At 48.3% G+C, this 23,801-nt stretch overlaps 1 protein-coding gene across 1 annotated transcript in view; it reads right to left on the reverse strand.

Annotated features, from left to right (window-relative positions):
* Positions 1 to 1,452: 1,452 nt before the first annotated feature.
* LOC121570736 (Na(+)/H(+) exchange regulatory cofactor NHE-RF2-like) overlaps positions 1,453 to 23,801 on the reverse strand; it is a 67,737-nt gene continuing 45,388 nt past the window's right edge. The window contains exons 3-6 of the mRNA XM_045221075.1: positions 16,313 to 16,531; positions 2,553 to 2,706; positions 2,053 to 2,171; positions 1,453 to 1,851 (exon numbers count right to left, since the gene is read on the reverse strand). Coding sequence (XP_045077010.1) covers positions 1,684 to 1,851; positions 2,053 to 2,171; positions 2,553 to 2,706; positions 16,313 to 16,531 — 660 coding nt within the window. The 3' untranslated portion in view covers positions 1,453 to 1,683. The remainder of the gene's footprint in view (positions 1,852 to 2,052; positions 2,172 to 2,552; positions 2,707 to 16,312; positions 16,532 to 23,801) is intronic.

A 23,801-nucleotide genomic window follows, 5' to 3' on the forward strand; every position in this document is an offset into this window, starting at 1 on the left:
ACCTTCAGTCTGATTGTAACAATACCCAGTTTGTCCATGTGGTTCTTTACATTAGCGGTCATTCTCTGTCTTCATTTACTTTGACTGATGATCAAAGTAACACTATTGGGGACATAGAAATACAATGACTTGATTGAGGAATTTCCGTTCGAGTAATTATATTTCTATGTCGGGGACATTGGGATATGAAATAGTGGAGAGGATGTCATTGATGTTATAAAGATAAGGGTCCCTTAAATAGACTAACACCGCTTTGGAATGAGTGAAGCAGGGCTCTAGGCTAGATAATCATAGTGGGCGTATGTGTGTGTGTGCATGTATGCATGCGTTTATTCAACGTATCTTAAATGCTTTCATATTGAGAGGGAGGGATGGATGGAGTAAGGCTTTTGATTGTCTATGCATTGTTAACACCATCTATGAATACCAGTTCATATCCAACATAGGGAGCAAAGTGGAAATGTTATGACATTATGAGAAAACAGATCAAAGATACAAATACAAAACTAAACTGAACAGAGATGATACAGAAGCAATGTTATTCAGCCTCTAGTTTGTGCTTTTCCTGGTGATCGAATGCTTGAAGCCTGAGGTGCATCGATCATACACTAAAATCACAGGAGGATCATGGGAGGAAGAGTTTTATCCATCTTTGGGCGTCCTTTCCTTCTCTTACAGGGTCAAAACAAACCCCAATGTTCAAGATCAGGTCACAGTGTTCACAAACATCTCACATAGTCCGTATTCCCCATACTCCATATAGGTGGTGTTCTATACTTTCTAAATACAAAAATAAGTGCCTCCTCTCTCCAGAGCAGTCCTCAGAGGAGGTAGGATTTAGTGGTAGAAAATTAGGAGAATTGGATGGTTTAGGGAAGGAGGGATGAGGGGAAGGAGGGATGAGGGGAAGGAGGGATGAGGGGATGGAGGGATGAGGGGAAGGAGGGATGAGGGGATGGAGGGATGAGGGGATGGAGGGATGAGGGGAAGGAGGGATGAGGGGAAGGAGGGATGAGGGGATGAGGGGAAGGAGGGATGAGGGGAAGGAGGGGATGGAGGGATGAGGGGAAGGAGGGATGAGGGGGAAGAGGGATGAGGGGAAGGAGGGATGAGGGGATGGAGGGATGAGGGGAAGGAGGGATGAGGGGAAGGAGGGGATGGAGGGATGAGGGGATGGAGGGATGAGGGGATGAGGGGAAGGAGGGATGAGGGGATGAGGGGAAGGAGGGATGAGGGGAAGAGGGATGAGGGGAAGGAGGGATGAGGGGATGGAGGGATGAGGGGAAGGAGGGATGAGGGGAAGGAGGGGATGGAGGGATGAGGGGATGGAGGGATGAGGGGAAGGAGGGATGAGGGGAAGGAGGGATGAGGGGATGAGGGGAAGGAGGGATGAGGGGAAGGAGGGGATGGAGGGATGAGGGGAAGGAGGGGAAGAGGGATGAGGGGAAGGAGGGATGAGGGGATGGAGGGATGAGGGGAAGGAGGGATGAGGGGAAGGAGGGATGAGGGGAAGACGGATGAGGATTGCCAACGTTCAAAGAACATCATTCTATCTGCATATTCTCTTTTGTTGGATTGGGTGGTAGTGGTGGTGGGGTACCGGGTAGGGATGTTGAACGTAAGTTTCAGAAATGTCTGAAAATTGACAGTCTTTCTGCTTCTCTCATTAGGTAGCAGAAAAGTTCAGAAGTTGCTGAAGAGCTGGTGTTTTTTGTCCCAGTCCATCTGAGGGGCTCTCTTCTTGGCTCTCTTGGCGTGGGCCTTCTCTTTGGCCTCGGCCGCCGTGGGACTCAGGAGCAGGCCGATCTCAGCAAACGGGTCCATCAGACGGTCCACCTCGTCCTCTCCCAGCTAGATAGTGAGACAGAGACAGACAGACAGGCAGACAGGCAGACAGACAGACGGACAAACAGGCAGGCAGACAGGCAGGCAGGCAGGCAGGCAGAGAGACACAGACAGACAGACAGAGAGAGAGACAGAGATTAATATCGGAGATTACTGGGTATTTATAGTGTGGATTGACACACACGAGCACACACACACACGTCTCACCTGCAGGCTGTTATCTGGACTGCTCAGGTCAGAGTGGTGTGACTGGATGGAGCGAGTGGTGAAGCTGCCGTTGATCTGAGGACTTGGGGAGCCGTTGGATATGGACGGACCGTCATAGTCTGGGAAAGAAGGGTCAGAATTACGCTCTAGGTGCAGATCTAGGATCAGCTTCTCTACCCTTTCCTTCCTCCAATCCTAACCTTAATCATTAGTGGGGGAAATGCAAAACTGACCCACCCTATGGGCAACTTCACCCTATACCCAGAATTGCAGGCTCTGAGATTTCGAGGTAAGTAATCTGATGCTGGCTTTTATGAACTACACTGTAACATTTCACTATAGATTAAGATCATCAACACCATTATTGCCTTCTCAATATGTAACTGTAAAATGTAGATGTACAATTAGACTAGAGACTTGTACTGAGCTGTACTGTGGTTTATAAGAGTACACTTTGAATAAAGATTCTGTTTTACAGGTATACATTGGTGTAGGCCTACCTTTGACGTGGCTGGCCAATGGGGTGACGCCCATCTTCTTAAAGTGATGGTCTGTGTCAGGGTCCACCACCAGAAGTCTGGTCTCATCTCCTCCTCTCTTTATGAAGGCCACGACCTCCGCATGACGCATGCCCTCCACGTTCACCCCATTCACCTGAAAGGAGAGAAGGGAGAGAGCAGGGAAGAAAGGGTGTTATGGGTGAGAGATGTTAGATGTCTCCATCTATACTGTTTTCTGTGATCTGGCCTCGTCATTGTCTCAATGTTTCAATGCCCGAAAGATGTTCAAGGCTGTCTGGTTGTGAATATGAATACAGATGGAACCCTGTTCACAATACATCTAGATCCTGGTGCTGGTTTAGACAGGAACAACTAAGTATCCAAAACAAGTTTTTAAAAAGCACACTAGTGATGTTGGTTGGTCGGTCATCTGTCATTACTGGTGTGCAGACTTTACACTGGTTGACTTACAGTTGATTTCTGATATGTCCACATTGGACCAGTGCAGCAGTTCACAGGTCTCAATCCAACAACATTCTCTTTACCTGATCCAGTGTTTATAGAGAACACTGTCCAAAACTATGGTATAGCCTAAACTAAAGTACTTACTTATTAAGATAAGAATCAACTGAATATGCAAACAGTTACTTGATCCAACCAGTAGAAGGTGCTATGCACCAAAACAATAATTTTCTACGGGACTCAATGAAGAGTGAGAACAAAACCTGTGAGGTATCAGACACACATTTTTGCATGAGGGTGCATAGAGAGAGAGAGCCTATTCTTCATTCTTTCCTCAATGACCTACAAGCCGAACAGAATATATTTTACATTCCATACCACATTACAACAAGGATGGAACGAGCATGTAAGCTAATGGGCTCTAACAGTAGAATGTTATTTATTTGTTTCCCTTTCAAACACTTTTTTTCTCTCTCTTTGGTCATAGTAATCCCTCTTTCATTGGTTCGGAAACTTGTGAATTCAGCTCAAAAAGAGTGAGGGGTGAGTGTGTGAGGGAGAGAAAGAGAGGGGAGTGATAGTGTAAGAAAGGTGAGAAGAAGCCCTCACACCCCAGTCACTAACATGTCAGCAAGTTTTTGTTGGAAAGTTTCTCACTGTGACTTTCCACAGACTCCTATATATCCCATTAACTTTATTCAGCTAGTACTGTAGCTTTGCACGGTGCTGCCTGCCTTAACGCTGGTACACCATCAAATATTGATGCCTAGCTTCTGCTGAACCAATAGTGTGGGTTTCAGGTATCAGTGTCCTGAGGGGGATATTGTTTTAAAATTCACTAACGCTGCTGCTTATGAAGTGAGGGCAGTAGGAGGTGGTTGTGAAACAGACTGGTCTAATACACTGTAACAGCACGGCTAGATATCAGACTGGTTTAATACACTGTAACAGCACGGCTAGATACCAGACTGGTTTAATACACTGTAACAGCACGGCTAGATACCAGACTGGTTTAATGCACTGTAACAGCACGGCTAGATACCAGACTGGTCTAATACACTGTAACAGCACGGCTAGATATCAGACTGGTTTAATACACTGTAACAGCACGGCTAGATACCAGACTGGTCTAATACACTGTAACAGCACGGCTAGATACCAGACTGGTTTAATACACTGTAACAGCACGGCTAGATACCAGACTGGTTTAATGCACTGTAACAGCACGGCTAGATACCCGCCTACGCTCTCATAACTAACTGTTACATAGGAAATGAGTGAGTGCCTGTTAAGGCTAGGGAGAGACTAGGAGAAGGAGGGAAAGAGAGAGAAAGGGAGGAAAGAATGTGTAAAACCAAGAGAAGTTGAGTGTGTGTGTATGAAATGGAGAGATATAGAGAGAAAGGGGAGATGAATAAGTGTGTGAAACAGAGAGAACTTAAGTATGTGTGTGTGAAAGCGAGAAAAAAGAGAGCGTGAAAGAAAGCGAGAGAGTGAGAGTTAAGCAGTGATAACAGTTACTGTGCTGACCCCTTCACTATCAGAAAAATATCTCCATCTATTCTTTCTCTCCATCTCCCCTCTCTCTCTCCCTCTCTCTCTCTCTCTCTCTCTCTCTCTCCATTAGAGTAGGTGTCAGAACATAAGGCTCAGTGGAGTCGTCACACACTAATTGGTAGAGAATCCTGTCATCATACCAGCCCTAGTTTATGAGGAGGAACAAGTCCCCTTTGTGTTGGGCTAGGGGAGCAGGTGTTGTCATGTTTCATAGCAGCAGCAAGTCTTCACAATCCAACACAACAATACAGCCCACTCAAGCTAATTAATAGGGCCCTTGTTCATTAGACGACTCCCACACAATAAAAGTCACTGTAGTGCTAGTGGGCCAAACCTGTTTTTCATTGGAATATAGTGCTGTTTGAATGCTTTACAGAGCAGTCGTTTTCAAGGTACTATCATAATCGTCAGTATTAGCTTAGATCGTAGACCCTGGAATGTTTCCAATGGTTTACCTTTGATGTTTTGTGTGTGTGTGTGTGTGTGTGTGTGTGTGTGTGTGTGTGTGTGTGTGTGTGTGTGTGTGTGTGTGTAAGCGTCCACTACCCGGCTGTACTGTACTGTACCCAGGTGTCCTAGCCAAGGTGTCAGGGACAGTACACTGAGTTCCTGGCTTAATGGGGCTAAGACAGGTCAGGGTTGTGTTCATTAGGCACAAAAAATACAACTTGAACAGGGAGATGCTACCTGGTTTAGTCAAATTTTTACATTTTTTGTCATTTAGCAGACACTCTTATCCAGAGCAACTTACAGTTAGTGAGTGCATACATTTTCATACTGGCCCCCCGTGGGAATCGAACCCACACCCCTGGCGTTGCAAGCTCCATGCTCTACCAACTGCGCTACAGGGGACTAATAAGAAACAGTAAATGTTGTTTCCTGTTGCAAAACATTTTGAAATGTTGCATGCCTGAATGAACACAACCCAGGAGATTAGGATTGTGTGTGGTTGTTTTATCAGGAGCTGAAGCCACACCTGGGAAGTGGAGAGAGCTGAATGGATGAACTGATGATATTCTAGAGAGAGAGAGAGAGAGGGCTGGATGGATGAACTGATGTAGTATGAGAAGCTATGAAAGGAACAAGAGAAAGATGAGCGCGGGAGGAGAGTCTCGTCCTCGCCATCCTCATTGAAGCGAGAGAGAGGTCTGTCATGGGTCTTCACCTCGCTAACGAGCTGCTGACAGACGGACCAAGCAGTGCACTGTGCCACACGGTTGCTTAGTCAGAGACAACCTCCATTAGCCACAGAGAATAACACAAACATAATCAACCTCTAGTCAACCACTGAGCCCACACACCTGCCTGGGGATACCTAGGCCAAACCCCAGGGGCTCTGCCTGCAGTTTCTGCAGATACAGTGACCTAGCCACTTAGCATTAATCCAGCTATAACTAACATACACAGCATTAAAACCAATGACTGAGTGAAACAGGGCTTCACTGACTACAGTTTACTGACACTGACTGTATAGGGGAAACTGCTCTAACTGCATAAGGTAAAAGTAGTCCTTAACCCTTAACCACAGATCTAGGATCAGATCAGCCTACCCCCGATCCTAACCTAAATGATTATAGGCAGTGGTGTAAAGTATACTACATGAACAAATGTATGTGGAAACCTGCTCATCGAACATCTCATTCCAAAATCATGGGCATTAATATGGAGTTGGTCCCCCCTTTGCTGCTATAACAGCCTCCACTCTTCTGGGAAGGCTTTCCACTAGATGTTAGAACATTGCTGCGGGGACTTGCTTCCATTCAGCCACAAGAGCATTAGTGAGGTTGGGCACTGATGTTGGGCGATTAGGCCTGGCTCGCAGTCGGCGCTCCAATTCATGCCGAAGGTGTTTGATGGGGTTGAGGTCAGGGCTCTGTACAGGCCAGTCAAGTTCTTCCACACTGATCTCGACAAACCATTTCTGTATGGACCTTGCTTTGTGCACGGGGGCATTGTCATGCTGAAACAGGAAAGGTCCTTCCCCAAACGGTTGCCACAAAGTTGGAAGCACAGAATCGTCTAGAATGTCATTGTATGCTGTAGCGTTAAGATTTCCCTTCACTGGAACTAAGGGGCCTAGCCCGAACCATGAAAAACAGCACCAGACCATTATTCCTCCTCCACCTAACTTTACAGTTGGCACTATGCATTGGGGGTGTTACGGATACAGGCACACTAGTTAGACCTGAGCGGACCACCCACTGTATTTTTGTATGGTTAGCAGTAGCTTAGCGGTTCTAGAGGCAGGCAAGATCAGTTTAGGGGTTTTTGACTTTATTGTTTCATTCCTTGGGTCCAGCTCAGCCCCTTTTCCCCAAATCGTTTACCGTGTGTTTATAATAAACATTTTGTGTTTGACGGTAGCATATGGTTGTCGGTGTATGTTGTTCTCACTGTTCCTTGTCAATATTCTAATTCGCATGAGTTATGTTACGGGTCTCTTTTGCATCCACCCTAGACTTTTAAAGCCAATGTTTGTCTAGGGAGATTACATGGCTGTGTGCTCGATTTTATACACCTGTCAGCAATGGGTGTGGCTAAAATAGCCGAATCCACTAATTTGAAGAGGTGTCCACATACTTTTGTATATATAGTGTACTTAAGTACAAATACTTTAAAGTACTACTTAAGTAGTTTTTTGGGGTATCTGTACTTTACTTTACTATTTATATTTTTGACAACTTTTACTTTAAAGAAAATGATGTACTTTTTACTTAATACATTTACCCTGACACCCAAAAGTACATTTTGAATGCTTAGCAGGACAGGAAAATGGTCCAATTCACGCACTTATCTGTCACGGTTTCGGCCGAGGCTGCTCCTCCTCCTTGTTCGGGCAGGCTTCGGCGGTCGTCGTCCCCGGAGTACTAGCTGCCACCGTTCGATGTTTCATGTTTGTTTGGTTTTGTCTGTTTGTACACCTGTCCCTTGTTAGTGTGTGATTTGGTTGCCTATTTAGGTTTCGTGTGTGGGGGCAGGTGTTATGTGGTATTGTTTATTTGTCAAGCTGTTGCTCTATGATATTTACTCTCAGGATTGTTGTTTGTTCCGAGAGTCCGCACTGTGTGTGCTATCGCCTTTTTACGCACTGTGTGTTTTGTGCGTACTGTGTATTTTGCCTCCCGGTTGGGTTGGCTGTTCGCCTGTTTTGCTGCTGTTATTTTGTGACTAAAGTCTGTTGACGAACGCCCGTGTTTCCTGCGCTTGATTCCTCACCGCATCTACACTCAGCTACTGACAGAATACCACATCACACCATGGAGTCAGCAGGAGCACCCGCGCCGACAGAGGTCATGGAGGACCGTCTTCGTGGACAGGAGGACCGGATTAACCAGATCGGGCACGCCTTGGATCGGGTGATGAACACTCTCCACCGATGGGAAAGCAGCGGGGTACCCACGCCCCCACCTACCGGACCATCCCCATCGGTCAGTCCTCCTGTCCACATTCCGGAACCCAGTGGGATTCGGCTCTCGCTCCCGAGGGCGTACGACGGCTCCGCTGCCGGGTGTCAAGGGTTCCTGCTACAGGTGGAGCTCTACCTCGCCACCGTACACCCGGCGCCCTCGGGACACGAGCGTCTCCGCCCTCATCTCCTGTCTCACCGGCAAGGCGTTGGAGTGGGCCAACGCCGAATGGAGGAGAATGGACGCCGCGACCATCACTTATGCGGAGTTCTCCCGCCGCTTCCGGGCCGTGTTCGACCATCCACCAGAAGGGAAGGCGGCGGGGGAGCGTCTGTTCTTCCTCCGACAGGGGATGAGGAGCGCACAGGATTTTGCCTTGGAGTTCCGGACTCTAGCGGCAGATGCAGGGTGGAATGAGCGGGCCCTCATAGACCACTTCCGTTGTAGCCTCCGGGAGGACGTCCAAAGAGAGTTGGCGTGCAGGGATACCATGTTGACGTTTGACCAACTAGTCGACATGGCCATTCGGTTGGACACCCTGCTCGCCACCCGTGGGCGTCCCGGATGGGGGTCGCCCATTTCACCCTCCAGCACCTCCGAGCCGAGCCCTATGGAGCTCGGAGGTGCTGGCGCTAGAGAAAGGAGGAGTAGGAACCCGAGGGGGGCCGTCCCCTGCACCAACTGTGGCCGTGGAGGGCACACCGCGGCTAGGTGTTGGGGAAGGTCCCCGGTGGAGGTGAAGGCAGGCCACGCATTGGGGAGTCCTCCCAGGTGAGTAGGCGCCCTACTTACCCAGAGCTTTCTGTCGTTCACATAACCTTGCCTGTTTGTTTTCCACAGGTAGCACCTCGTTCCCAGCATAAGGCGCTAGTCGATTCAGGCGCAGCTGGGAACTTTGTAGATCGCCAGTTCTGTGTAGAATTAGGGATTCCCCTCCTTCCCGTTGATAAGCCTTTCCCTGTACATGCCCTAGATAGCCGTCCGTTAGGATCTGGGTTGATTAGGGAGGTCACAGCGCCCCTTAAGATGGAGACGCAGGGGGTGTCATGAGGAGAAGATTCAGCTCTATCTGATTGACTCTCCTGCTTATCCGGTGGTGCTGGGGCTTCCCTGGTTGATTACCCATGATCCTACTATTTCGTGGCGAGAGAAGGCTCTTAAAGGGTGGTCTGCTCAGTGTGAGGGGCTGTGTCTGGGGGTTTCCATAGGGGCGACCTTGGTGGAAAGTCCGAATCTAATGCCTGCACTGCACATTCCCCCCGAGTATGAGGATTTGACACTAGTGTTTAGTAAGACTAGGGCGGCGCAGCTGCCGCCTCATAGACAGGGGGATTGTGCGATAGATCTCCAGGTAGGAGCAGCCCTCCCGCGGAGCCATGTGTATCCCTTGTCTCAAGAAGAGAGGAAGGCGATGGAAACTTACATCGCCGAGTCTCTGAGACAGGGATACATACGGGCCTCCACTTCACCCGCTTACTCGAGCTTCTTTTTTGTGAAGAAAAAGAATGGAGGTCTGCGCCCGTGTATTGATTACCGCGGTCTCAATCAGATTACGGTGAAGTACAGCTATCCACTTCCTCTGATTGCGACGATGACGGAATCATTACACGGTGCTCAGTTCTTCACAAGATTGGATCTCAGGAGCGCATATAACTTGGTGCGCATTAGAGAGGGCGATGAATGGAAGACAGCGTTTAGCACGACCTCCGGTCATTACGAGTATCTCGTCATGCCATATGGGTTAATGAATGCTCCCTCAGTCTTCCAATCCTTCGTCGATGAGATTTTCCGGGACATGCAGGGGCAGGGAGTAGTCGTGTACATCGACGATATTCTGGTGTACAGTTCTACCCGAGCAGAGCATGTAGCCCTGGTACGCCGAGTGTTGAGGAGGCTGTTGGAGCATGACCTATATGTCAAGGCAGAGAAATGTCTGTTCTTTCAGAAGTCGGTCTCCTTTTTGGGTTATCAGTTGTCTGCGTCAGGGGTGGAGATGGAGGTTGACCGGGTGTCAGCTGTGCGTAATTGGCAAACCCCAACCACTGTGAAAGAGGTGCAACAGTTCTTGGGTTTTGCGAATTATTACCGGAGGTTTATCCGGGGTTTTGGTCAGGTGGCAGCTCCCATAACGTCTCTGTTGAAGGGGGGTCCGGTGCGCTTGCGGTGGTCAGCTGAGGCGGACAGGGCTTTTGGGAGACTGAAGGACCTATTTACCTCGGCGCCGGTGTTGGCGCATCCAGATCCCGCTTTACCATTCCAGGTAGAGGTAGACGCGTCTGAGGCCGGTATTGGGGCCGTCCTCTCACAACGGTCTGGCACACCACCTAAGCTCCGCCCCTGTGCTTTTTATTCTAAGAAACTCAGTCCGGCGGAGCGGAATTATGACGTAGGGGACAGGGAGCTGTTAGCCGTGGTACAGGCCCTAAAGGTGTGGAGGCATTGGCTTGAGGGGGCTCAACACCCTTTCCTCATTTTGACGGACCACCGTAACCTGGAATACATCCGGGCAGCTAGGAGACTGAATCCTCGCCAGGCCCGCTGGACTATGTTTCTAGCCCGGTTTGTGTTTAAAATCACTTACATCCCTGGGTCCCAGAACGGGAAGGCAGATGCCCTGTCTCGGCGGTATGACACGGAGGAGAGGTCCGTTGAGCCCACTCCCATACTACCAAAGTCTTGTCTGGTGGCACCGGTGGTATGGGAGGTCGATGCAGAGATCGAGCGGGCGTTACGCACCGACCCAAGTCCTCCACAGTGTCCAGTGGGTCGGACGTACGTTCCGCTCGAGGTACGCGATCGCCTCATTTATTGGGCTCATACGTCCCCCCTCCTCTGGACATCCAGGTATCGGCCGGACAGTTCACTGCCTTAGCACTAAGTACTGGTGGCCAACGTTAGCCAGGGATGTGAGGGTTTATGTCTCCTCCTGTTCGGTGTGTGCCCAGTGTAAGGCGCCCAGACATTTGCCCAGGGGTAAGCTACAACCCCTGCCCGTTCCGGCAACGACCCTGGTCCCACCTCTCGGTGGACTTTGTTACAGACCTTCCCCCCTCACAGGGGAATACTACCATCCTGGTCGTTGTGGATCGGTTCTCGAAGGCCTGTCGTCTCCTTCCCATGCCGGGTCTCCCTACTGCCCTACAGACCGCTGAGGCTCTGTTTACCCATGTCTTCCGGCATTACGGGGTACCCGAGGATATAGTGTCTGATCGAGGCCCCCAGTTCACCTCCAGAGTGTGGAGAGCCTTTATGGAACGGTTGGGGGTTTCGGTGAGCCTTACCTCGGGTTACCACCCGGAGAGTAATGGGCAGGTTGAACGTGTCAACCAGGATGTGGGTAGGTTTCTGAGGTCTTATTGCCAGGGCCGGCCGGAGGAGTGGGCGAGATACGTTCCGTGGGCCGAGATGGCGCAGAACTCTCTCCGCCACTCCTCCACCCAACTAACCCCTTTCCAGTGTGTTTTAGGGTACCAGCCGGTTCTGGCACCTTGGCACGAGAGCCAGATCGAGGCCCCTGCGGTGGATGAGTGGGTGCGGCGCTCGGAGGAGACATGGAACGCTGCCCACGTTAATCTGCAGCGGGCCATCCGTCGGCATAAGACGAGCGCCGATTTCCACCGCAGTGAGGGGCCTGTATACGCACCTGGAGATCGAGTCTGGCTCTCGACCAGAAACCTGCCCCTCCGCCTGCCCTGCCGGAAGCTGGGTCGGCGGTTTGTGGGGCCATTCAAAGTCCTGAGGAGGTTGAACGAGGTGTGTTACAGGTTAGAACTGCCTATTGATTACAGGAATATTAACCCCTCGTTCCATGTGTCTCTCCTCAGGCCGGTGGTAGCTGGTCCACTCCAGGACTATGAGATAGAAGAGACTCCTCCGCCCCCGTTGGACATCGAGGGGGCTCCGGCGTACACTGTGAGGTCCATCCTTGATTCGAGACGCCGGATGGGGGGTCTCCAATATCTCGTGGAGTGGGAGGGGTACGGCCCGGAGGAGCGGTGCTGGGTGCCGAGGAGGGACATATTAGACCTGTCCCTGCTGACCGAGTTCCATCGGGGTCATCCTACGCGCCCTGCTCCGCGTCGTCCTGGTCGTCCCGAGGCCGGGATCGGCGCACGGCTGGAGCCGCGCGTCAAGGGGGGGGTACTGTCACGGTTTCGGCCGAGGCTGCTCCTCCTCCTTGTTCGGGCAGGCTTCGGCGGTCGTCGTCCCCGGAGTACTAGCTGCCACCGTTCGATGTTTCATGTTTGTTTGGTTTTGTCTGTTTGTACACCTGTCCCTTGTTAGTGTGTGATTTGGTTGCCTATTTAGGTTTCGTGTGTGGGGGCAGGTGTTATGTGGTATTGTTTATTTGTCAAGCTGTTGCTCTGTGATATTTACTCTCAGGATTGTTGTTTGTTCTGAGAGTCCGCACTGTGTGCGCTATCGCCTTTTTACGCACTGTGTGTTTTGTGCGTACTGTGTATTTTGCCTCCCGGTTGGGTTGGCTGTTCGCCTGTTTTGCTGCTGTTATTTTGTGACTAAAGTCTGTTGACGAACGTCCGTGTTTCCTGCGCTTGATTCCTCACCGCATCTACACTCAGCTACTGACATTATCAAGAGAACATCCCTGGTCATCCCTACTGCCTCTGATCTGGCGGACTCACTAAACACAAATGCTTTGTTCGTAAATTATGTCTGAGTGTTGGAGTGTGCCCCTGGATATCCATAAAATAATAAAACAAGAAACTCGTGCCAACTGGTTTGCTTAATATAAGGAATGTGAAATGATTTATACTTTTACTTTTAGCATTTACATTTACTTTTGATACTTAAGTATATTTAAAGCCAAATACTTTTTGACTTTAACTCAAGTAGTATTTTACTGGGTGACTTTAACTTTTACTTGAGTTACTTTCTATCAAGGTATCTTTAATTTTACTCAAGTATGACAATTGGGTACTTTTTCCACCACTGATTATAGGCACCCTGAATCAGTGGGTAGGGAGTAACTTCACTTAGCGCTAATCTAAAATAACACACACAGGGTTTCAATGACAATAGATGAACCACTCTGAGCTGAAACTGTACACCCAGACTGTGTTCATTAGAAATCCCTTTCACTTGGCCCTGTCAAAACACAGCTGATACTGTTGAGCCCCATTCATACAGGAAGGGAGAAGGCCAAGGCTTTTAACTGTGTTGTGTTCAGAAGAGGACACCAATACAGGTTCTTGATCTTGACCTTTTTGAATATGATGTGGTGGAATGTCACAGATGGTTGCTGAATGCTGCTTTTGCAGACATATTGTACGGAAGGTAATGCATAGACGTTGAATGAGAGTCTATTGTTATTGGTTGAAGAGCACAGTAGAGACAGACAGTACTGTATTGTATTGTCTGAAGTATTTGGTCTCTGAGTGCTTACAGTATCTAGGCAGTGGGGAGGGAAGTCAGTGGAATGTCCTACAGTACTGCATTGAACTATACCCTGTATTAACCCAATGGAGCCCATTGTATTTACTGTCCTGTGTTGTCATCTGTCTCTGTCTCTCTCTCCCAGTGCGTGTGTTTATTCAGGTTCAGGGCAGGGTCTCTCTCTCTCTCTCTCTCTCTGGATGTGTGTATTCAGATTCAGGGCAGGGTCTCTCTGTCTCTCTCCCTTGATGTGTGTATTCAGGTTCAGGGCAGGGACTCTTTAGTATCTATATAAACATGATAAAGCCTATTTATGGACCTTAGAGGACATGGACAGGGAGTCACTTGGCCTGCTATTGTCATCTAACAGACACAGGAAGCTAGCTCCCATAGCTACAGTTCACTCTCACTGTTTCCTGTTGTTGGACAGACAGAGGGACATCAAAGCATTGAAAGTAACTTCTCCCTCTAGTGCCAGTGTGTGCAGCTGTCTGTGTTACTCATACTGTATGGGCAGGACTGGACTGGGATAGCCGTGTGTGTGTGTGTGTGTTTGCATGTGTGATTGTGTGTGTGTCTCTTTGACCCTGTTGGGGTCTACTGTATCCAACTGCTCTGCCTGTCATATTACACTTTGTTTAGTACTGTTTCCAGCCTTGTGTTTTCACCACAATGCTATGGTAACGTCATGGTAACGTCATGGTAATGCTACGAGCCAGGTTAGGTTTAGTTAAACTAAGCTAGATTCTGTTTGGCTCTGTGTGACTTTCATTTGACCCTGTGTTTTTGATGCAGTGTATATTATGTCATGTCTGACCCTGTATTTGGCCCTATTTGGCCCTGTCTGACCCTGTATTTGACCCTGTTTGGCCCTGTATGGCCCTGTGTTGGCCCTATGTGGCCTTGTTAGGCCCTGATGTACTGCTCTGGGGTCAGGGCTCATGGGAATGTGTCTGGGGGTCTGATTGAAAGGGTGTATGGTGAGCAGGATCAGTATGACTATGTTCCACATGTCTGCATCTGCTTCTCCTGTCTGTCTCCTTCTATCTCTCTATCTCTTACCCTCTGCCATCCCTCCATCCCTTCTTTCTCCCACACATTCAGGCCTCGTATGTTTCTCTCCTGTCCTGCCATCAGACTGATGAACAACCTCTCCCCACTATCAGCCTGACCTCTTTCATCTCAACTAAAACAGGTGAGAGATGAGGCCGGGGGTCCAGGCCGTGTTATAGCAGTGGTAACGTTACAGAGGGGTTAAACCAGGCACATGTGGCCCTGCACACGCATGACGGATGAGCATTGAGACCGCTGCCACACAAGGTCACACCTGTGTACACACATGGGCTCATACAGGCATGCACACATACACACTGATAAACACAAACCCAAACATTCACAGGCATGCACACATACACACTGATAAACACAAACCCAAACATTCACAGGCATGCACACATACACACTGATAAACACAAACCCAAACATTCACAGGCATGCACACATACACACTGATAAACACAAACCCAAACATTCACAGGCATGCACACATACACACTGATAAACACAAACCCAAACATTCACAGGCATGCACACATAGGGGAGTAAGAGGCCTCTTGGGGTCTCACTCTGTATCCCTTATCTCAGACACATGTTCAATCACCCCACTCCCTCTCTCTCTGACATTTTCTATAAACCCCCTTAATTAGGGTGTCCCACCACCCCATCCCCGACCCCATTTCTCAAAGCCCACCTCATTAGGGTCTCATTAGGACCATTGTAAACGATTTGATTGGAGTCTGTCTCCTTCTCTCTCACCACTTGTCTAAAGTTGACAAACCAAGCCTCTACTGTTCCGTAGTTCCCTGATTATTAAGACATCAGACTCCCCCCCCTCCCACCAATCCCCTGCACCTCTGTCCTCCTCCTGGACTAGCCCTTCCTCCCAACCTCCTCCTGGACTAGCCCTTCCTCCCAACCTCCTCCTGGACTAGCCCTTCCTCCCAACCTCCTCCTGGACTAGCCCTTCCTCCCAACCTCCTCCTGGACTAGCCCTTCCTCCCAACCTCCTCCTGGACTATCCCTTCCTCCCAACCTCCTCCTCACAAACCTATCCTCCTCACCTTCATGAAAAATAAACCCCTTCACGGAGCTCCACAGTCCCCCACCCGTTTCCTTCAGTCTCTAACCACTTACCCTCTTTCGACACCCATCCCCCTCTCCCCTCCTCCACCCATCTCCCCTCTCCTCACCTCTCCCCTCCTCCACCCATCCTCCTCACCTCTCCCCTCCTCCACCCATCTCCCCTCTTCTCACCTCTCCCCTCCTCCACCCATCCTCACCTCTCCCCTCCTCCACCCATCTCCCCTCTCCTCACCTCTCCCCTCCTCCACCCATCTCCCCTCTCCTCACCTCTCCCTCCTCCACCCCTCCTCCTCACCTCTCCCCTCCTCCACCCATCTCCCCTCTCCTCACCTCTCCCCTCCTCCACCCCTCCTCCTCACCTCTCCCTCCTCCACCCATCTCCCCCTCCTCACCTCTCCCCTCCTCCACCCATCCTCACTCCCCTCCTCCACCCATCTCCCCTCTCCTCACCTCTCCCCTCCTCCACCCACTCCCCTCTCCTCACCTCTCCCCTCCTCCACCCATCTCCCCTCTCCTCACCTCTCCCCTCCTCCACCCCTCCTCCTCACCTCTCCCTCCTCCACCCATCTCCCCTCTCCTCACCTCTCCCTCCTCCACCCCTCCTCCTCACCTCTCCCCTCCTCCACCCATCTCCCCTCTCCTCACCTTCCTCCTCCACCCATCCTCCTCACCTCTCCCCTCCTCCACCCATCTCCCCTCTCCTCACCTCTCCCCTCCTCCACCCCTCCTCCTCACCTCTCCCTCCTCCACCCATCTCCCCTCTCCTCACCTCTCCCCTCCTCCACCCATCCTCCTCACCTCTATGAGTCTGTCCTGTGGTCTGAGCCCAGCATGGTCGGCTGGAGACCCAGGGTCCAGGGAGCGGATGTACTGGCCCGGCCGGGACTTCTCACTGTGCAGGTTGAAGCCGTAGCCCGTCTCGGCCCGCTCCAGGTGGCACAGCCTGGGGAACAGCTCTGATGGGTCCACTGGTGGCCGCGCTGCCTGGGCATGGGCATTAACATGGGCCAGAGCCTCCTGTAGTGAACAGAGAGAAAGATACACAATGTAATCTACAGTCTAGTCATATACAGTACTGAGTACTCATAGAAGTCCTGTCAGATGTAAGTGCAGAAGGAAGAAGTTTGGATCCCTCCAATAGTCTTTATTGCTTGTTTGTGTTCTCAACCAACCAAACACCACTAATGTATTTTCCTAGAAGAAGTGTTTACTTTGTTGTCCATTATCACAGGGAAATGGAAATGTGTCTTCTGCTTTATCCCAACACCTACCTATCTACTGTATATCCTGTTCAACTTGAGTCAGCGATGCAGCACAGATTGAAGATACACACATATTAGGTACAACACCAGCACATGTACTTTTTGTATTTTATTTTATTTTTTTATTTAACCAGGTAAGCCAGTTGAGAACAAGTTCTCATTTACAACTGCGACCTGGCCAAGATAAAGCAAAGCAGTGCGATAAAAACACAGAGTTACATATGGGGTAAGAAAACATAAAGTCAAAAAAGACAACATAAAATATATATACAGTGTGTGCAAATGTAGCAAGTTATGGAGGTAAGGCAATAAATAGGCTATAGTGCAAAATAATTACAATTAGTATTAACACTGGAATGCTAGATGTGCAAGAGATTATGTGCAAATAGAGATACTGGGGTGCAAAAGAGCAAAATAAATAACAATATAGGGATGAGGTAGTTGGGTGGGCTAATTTCAGATGGGCTGTGTACAACTGCAGTGATCGGTAAGGTGCTCTGACAACTGATGCTTAAAGTTAGTGAGGGAGATAAGAGTCTCCAGCTTAAGAGATTTTTGCAATTTGTTCCAGTCATTGGCAGCAGAGAACTGGAAGGAATGGCGGCCAAAGGAGGTGTTGGCTTTGGGGATGACCAGTGAGATATACCTGCTGGAGCGCAGACTACGGGTGGGTGCTGCTATGGTGACCAATGAGCTAAGATAAGGCGGGGATTTGCCTAGCAGTGATTTATAGATGGCCTGGAGCCAGTGGGTTTGACGACGAACATGTAGTGAGGACCAGCCAACAAGAGCGTACAGGTCACAGTGGTGGGTAGTGTATGGGGCTTTGGAGACAAAACGGATGGCACTGTGATAGACTACATCCAATTTGCTGAGTAGAGTGTTGGAGGCTATTTTGTAAATGACATCGCCGAAGTCAAGGATCGGTAGGATGGTCAGTTTTACGAGGGCATGTTTGGCAGCATGAGTGAAGGAGGCTTTGTTGCGAAATAGGAAGCCGATTCTAGATTTAACTTTGGATTGGAGATTCTTAATGTGAGTCTGGAAGGAGAATTTACAGTCTAACCAGACATCTAGGTATTTGTAGTTGTCCACATACTCTAGGTCAGACCCGTCGAGAGTAGTGATTCTAGTCGGGTGGGCGGGTGCCAGCAGCGTTTGATTGAAGAGCATGCATTTAGTTTTACTAGTGTTTAAGAGCAGTTGGAGGCTACGGAAGGAGTGTTGTATGGCATTGAAGCTCGTTTGGAGGTTTGTTAACACAGTGTCCAATGAAGGGCCAGATGTATACAAAATGGTGTCGTCTGCGTAGAGGTGGATCTGAGAATCACCAGCAGCAAGAGCGACATCATTGATATACACGGAGAAAAGAGTCGGCCCAAGAATTGAACCCTGTGGCACCCCCATAGAGACTGCCATAGTTCCAGACAACAGGCCCTCCGATTTGACACATTGAACTCTATCTGAGAAGTAGTTGGTGAACCAGGCGAGGCAGTCATTTGAGAAACCAAGGCTATTTAGTCTGCCAATAAGAATGCGGTGGTTGACAGATTCGAAAGCCTTGGCCAGGTCGATGAAGACGGCTGCACAGTACTGTCTATTATCGATCGAGGTTATAATATCGTTTAGGACCTTGAGCGTGGCTGAAGTGCACCCATGACCAGCTCGGAAACCGGATTGCATAGCGGAGAAGGTACGGTGGGATTCGAAATGGTTGGTGATCTGTTTGTTAACTTGGCCATACTAAGTACTAAGGCCATATGAGCAGAGAGGGAAATCCTCTGTGACGGATCATCATGATGTTATTCCAGTAAGATGATTGTCAATGGAATAAAATAGTTATTACGCCACAGGAATGTTAATATGTAGGCCTGCATCTCCTTAACACTGCTAGCCTATCAATGGAAAAAACATTCAGCAGGTTCTCTGTACACTCAAAAAATTAGGGATTCAACAAGGGTTCTTCTAAGATCCTCAAAGTTCTTTGAAGAACCTTAGGGTTCTTGGCACTGAAAAATGGCCCCAAAAGGTACTTCCAAGAACCCCATAGGAGATGGGGTTCATCGAGGAACCTCCTTAGTTCTTGGGGGTTCTTCTGGCAACCTAACTGCCCACCTGATAAATGTGGATTTGAATTTGAGAAAGGCACTTAACTTAACATTTTTAAGATCTCCTCAATTTAAGGTAAGATTTCTCCCTTCTATGATCTAAATTGATATTGATTTATGATGATACCATCTATCTTTTCATAGTTGTGCAAATGGCTGTGTTGTCTGGCACTTTCTCCCCTTTAAAATTATTTCTAAAACAGAAAATGGTTTCTCTAGGACTCGGTCACAGCAGCCATCTTCCTCCTCCCTGACCTCTTCAATGAAGATCCCAGAGGTCTCTACATTATGGACAAGGTATGTGTATTAAAACCGTTGTCAAAAGTGAACAGTTTTTTCATTCACATTTACCACAAAAACCAAGGTATGAATACTGTCGTGCGCACGTTTTGTTGATAATCTGTATAATTATTATTTTTGTATTCACAGACTTCACCCTCCCTACAACGCTGATGAATATAAATGGAAACCTGTTCAATCACCATGCACTGCAAAATCATTCTGGCTATGGATACGAAGGATTTCAACACATTAACACGCCAGAGGATATACTGATTGAACTAGGAGCTCTGCTGGGAATTTACCTCATATATAGCTTTTTGCCACTAAAATCATAATAAACACTGACAACTAAAATATTGTGTTATTTTTGTTATTGTTGTGCTGATTATTAATAATAATAAAAAATGAACCCCAAAAGGTTATTCGAGGAACCATTAAAGGGGGTTCTTTGAAGAAGCCTTTTAAAGAGTTCTTCGAAGAACTTATAGAGGTTCCCCCACAGTTTCAATTTGAAGAACCCCTAAAAGATCTTCCAGGAACCTTTTCTTTTTAGAGTGTACTAACTCTATAATCCGAATTTAAATGATTTGGACTTTAAGTATAGAAATACATTCTCAAACTCAAAGACCTTCACCTTGTATAAGAGTAACTCTTCCCAACACCACAACCACACATAACAACTGATTATCAGGAAAGTGATATGGAAAAAAGGGTTTCAAACAGGTTCTTCGGCTGTCCCCATAGGAGAACCCTTTTTGGTTCCAGGTAAAGCATTTTTGGTTCCAGGTAGAACCCTTTTGGGTTTCATGTAGAACCCTCGGTGGAAAGGGTTCTACATGAAACCCAAAAGGGTTCTACCTGGAAGTAAAAGGGTTCTCCTACGGAAACAGCCGAAGAACCCTTTTAGGTTCTAGATAGCACCTTTTTTTCTAAGAGTGTAGACTACACTGTCCATGGGAATCGTAGTAAATGTTGTATCTGTGTAAAAGGTCACACTGAGCATCTAGGTTCATTCACCAACAATACGTGTCACTCGTGTCATAGTAATTGTTATTAATGACGTGGTGTAACCTCACCTCCACTGTGGGGTGATAATGAGTTGTTAGGGAGTGGTAAAGAGGGTGTAGGGGGTCTGGGCTAACCCCAATATAGGACCCCATCGCTCAAACACCCAATGAAGAGCACATACCTGTACCTGCCACATGCTTTCAGTGTATGTGTGTGTACTATGGGGGCGGCAGGTGCCAGTAACCGAAAGGTCGCTGGTTCTAATCCCAGAGCCAACTAGGTGACAAATCTGTCAATGTGCCCTTGAGCAAGGCACTTAACCCTAAACGCTCTGGATAAGAGCGTCTGCTAAATGACTAAAATGTAAATGTACTAATCAGACAATATCTGCATTATGCATTGCCTGTCATCAGACAATACATCCAGTCCTGCCAGGGTGTTGGCTCACATGGAGGGACAACAAGTGGGCATAGAGAGAGAAGGAAGGAGGGATGGGAGTGGGATGGAAGGAAGGATGGGAGTGGGATGGAAGGAGTACGCAGATGTATGGATGTCACTTTTAGAAGCATTGAGAGGTAGATATCTAATAGGGGAGGAAAAATCTGTTCTCTCTCTCTCTCTCTCTCTCTCTCTCTCTCTCTCTCTCTCTCTCTCTCTCTCTCTCTCTCTCTCTCTCTCTCTCTCTCTCTCTCTCTCTCTCTCTCTCTCTCTCTCTCTCTCTCTCTCTCTCTCTCTCTCTCTCTCTCTCTCTCTCTCCTCTCTCTCTCTCTCTCTCTCTCTCTCTCTCTCTCTCTCTCTCTCTCTCTCTCTCTCTCTCTCTCTCTCTCTCTCTCCCCTCAACACCAAAACATGGCCCATGTCATGGACAGAATTCCATAAAATTGCTTAAACCAACTGTGTTCCGGGCAGGATGCCCTGAGAAAGTCATCCAGGCCTGGTCTGGAGTACGGTACTATGGAATGATTCAGACTGATTTCATTCACACCCCTATTTATGAGGGAGAAATGGACTAATCCATCGCTATCACTGTAGAAAAGGCTTGGACTGATCCAATTCTAGCCTACGTTTCTGTTCTGTTCTTAACACGGCTGTTGGAAACTAACAGGCATAAATCATAGTGATTCCTAAAGGGAAATTAAAACAGAATGTTTTCCACCATCATGACATCCATACTACATAGTTAGGACCAGGAGCCCTGGTTAAAGGCTGGGTGTAGGGCTTTTCCTGACTACATGACATGACCAGGAAGAACTCAAGGCCCTGGTATTAGGATAGAACTAGGCCCTGGTATTAGAATAGAACTAGGCCCTGGTATTAGGATAGAACTAAGCCCTGGTATTAGAATAGAACTAGGCCCTGGTATTAGAATAGAACTAGGCCCTGGTATTAGAATAGAACTAGGCCCTGGTATTAGAATAGAACTAGGCCCTGGTATTAGAAAATAACTAGGCCCTGGTATTAGAATAGAACTCAATGCCCTGGTATTAGGATAGAACTCAAGGCCCTGGTATTAGGATATAACTAGGCCCTGGTATTAGAATAGAACTAGGCCCTGGTATTAGAATAGAACTAGGCCCTGGTATTAGAATAGAACTAGGCCCTGGTATTAGAATAGAACTAGGCCCTGGTATTAGAATAGAACTAGGTCCTGGTATTAGAATAGAACTAGGCCCTGGTATTAGAATAGAACTAGGCCCTGGTATTAGAAAATAACTAGGCCCTGGTGTTAGAATAGAACTCAATGCCCTGGTATTAGGATAGAACTCAAGGCCCTGGTATTAGGATATAACTAGGCCCTGGAATTGGCATATAACTAGGCCCTGGTATTAGAATAGAACTAGGGCCTGGAGTTTGTCCATTAGGCAGGTGAGGTCAAATGGGGAAAAACTCCTGAGCCTGCTTCTAGTACATACTGTCCGGTCTCTCACCCATAGAAATATAATTACTATTGAGATGATATTTCTATGCTCTCGTCCACTCCCTCCACTCCCCAGTCCCTCCCGTCTCCAGTCCCTTTAGCCCCTCCACACTGACCCACCCAGCCTCCCCAGTCTCCAGTCCATTTGGCCCCTCCACACTGACCCACCCTGCCTCCCCAGTCTCCAGTCCCTTTGGCCCTTCCACACTGACCCACCCAGCCTCCCCAGTCTCCAGTCCCTTTGGCCCTTCCACACTGACCCACCCAGCCTCCAGTCCCTTTGGCCCTTCCACACTGACCCACCCAGCCTCCCCAGTCTTCTGTCCCTTTGGCCCTTCCACACTGACCCACCCCAGGAATTGTGCTGTCTGTCTGTCTGTCTGTCTGTCTGTCTGTCTGTCTGTCTGTCTGTCTGTCTGTCTGTCTCACTGTGTATGTGTGTGATGTGTGTGTCTGTCACGACTTCCGCCGAGGCTGCCTCCCCTCCTTGTTCGGGCAGGCTTCAGCGTTCGTCGTCACCGGCTTACTAGCCACTGCCGCGCCATTATTCATCATTCCATTTGTCTTGTCTTGTCAATCACACACACCTGGTTCTTATCCCCTCATTAGTCCGTGTATAAGTGTTCCCTCTGCCCCCCTTGTCCTTGTGGGTGATTGTTTATTTGTGAGAGTAGTGTAGCTCGGTGGAGCTACTCGTACCTTGTTATTGTCAGGGTAGATATTTCCCCTGTGCCTGTTATTGTTGGAGCTACCGTTACCTTGTATTGCCAGGGTAGATTTTCCCCTGTGCCTGTTTCGTTTGTCGCTATCCAGCGCTATTTGTGTACGACGGAATAAACTCTGCATTCAGTGATTACCCTACTGCGCCTGACTCCTTCTATCACACTCATCACAGTCTCTGTGTGTGTGAGAGCGTGTGCCCTCAGTCCTGCCTCAAGGACAAGACTCATCCCAATAAACGTCAGCCTGCCCTGAGTGTGTGTCTGTACAGTATGTGGTGTGTGTGAGTAAGATTATGATCGAGCATGTGTCAATGTTTGTGTGTTTTTTCTCAAATGTGACCACTGGCTGTGTGTGTGTGTTTGTGTGTATGTTTGGTGTTGATGAAATTAGATCGGTGCTGTTGTTGAATTATTCACTAAGCGACTACTGGGATAGTTGGATCATGACCACTGTTAACCCCTTCACTACCAAGGATCACTGACTCTCTGTCTAGTAGTACTACTCAGGACTGTATCAGCCTGTGTGTGTGTGTGTGTGTGTGTGTGTGTGTGTGTGTGTGTGTGTGTGTGTGTGTGTGTGTGTGTGTGAAGTGAATGTGCGTGTGTTACTGTGTGTGTGTGTTTTAGTGTGAGTAAATCTGGTGTATCATAAATGTGTGTGTGTGTGGACATGTTTAACTATACTTGTGGGGAACAGAAGTCCCCACAAGAATAGTAAACAAACTAAAATTTGACCAACTGGGGACATTTTGTTAGTCCCCACAAGGTCAAATGCTATTTCTAGGGGGTTTAGGATTAAGGTTAGAATTAGTGTTAGGTTTAGGAGCTAGGGTTAGTTTTAGGGTTAGGAGCTAGGGTTAAGGTTAGGTTTTCGGGTTAATGTTAGAGTTAAGGTTAGGGTTAGGTTTAGGGTTAGGGGTAAGGAAAAATAGGATTTTGAATGGGACTGAATTGTGTGTCCCCACAAGGTTAGTTTTACAAGACTGT

This window comes from Coregonus clupeaformis, chromosome 7 (genome assembly GCF_020615455.1).
Source record: "Coregonus clupeaformis isolate EN_2021a chromosome 7, ASM2061545v1, whole genome shotgun sequence".
Classification (NCBI taxonomy): Eukaryota; Metazoa; Chordata; class Actinopteri; order Salmoniformes; family Salmonidae; genus Coregonus; species Coregonus clupeaformis.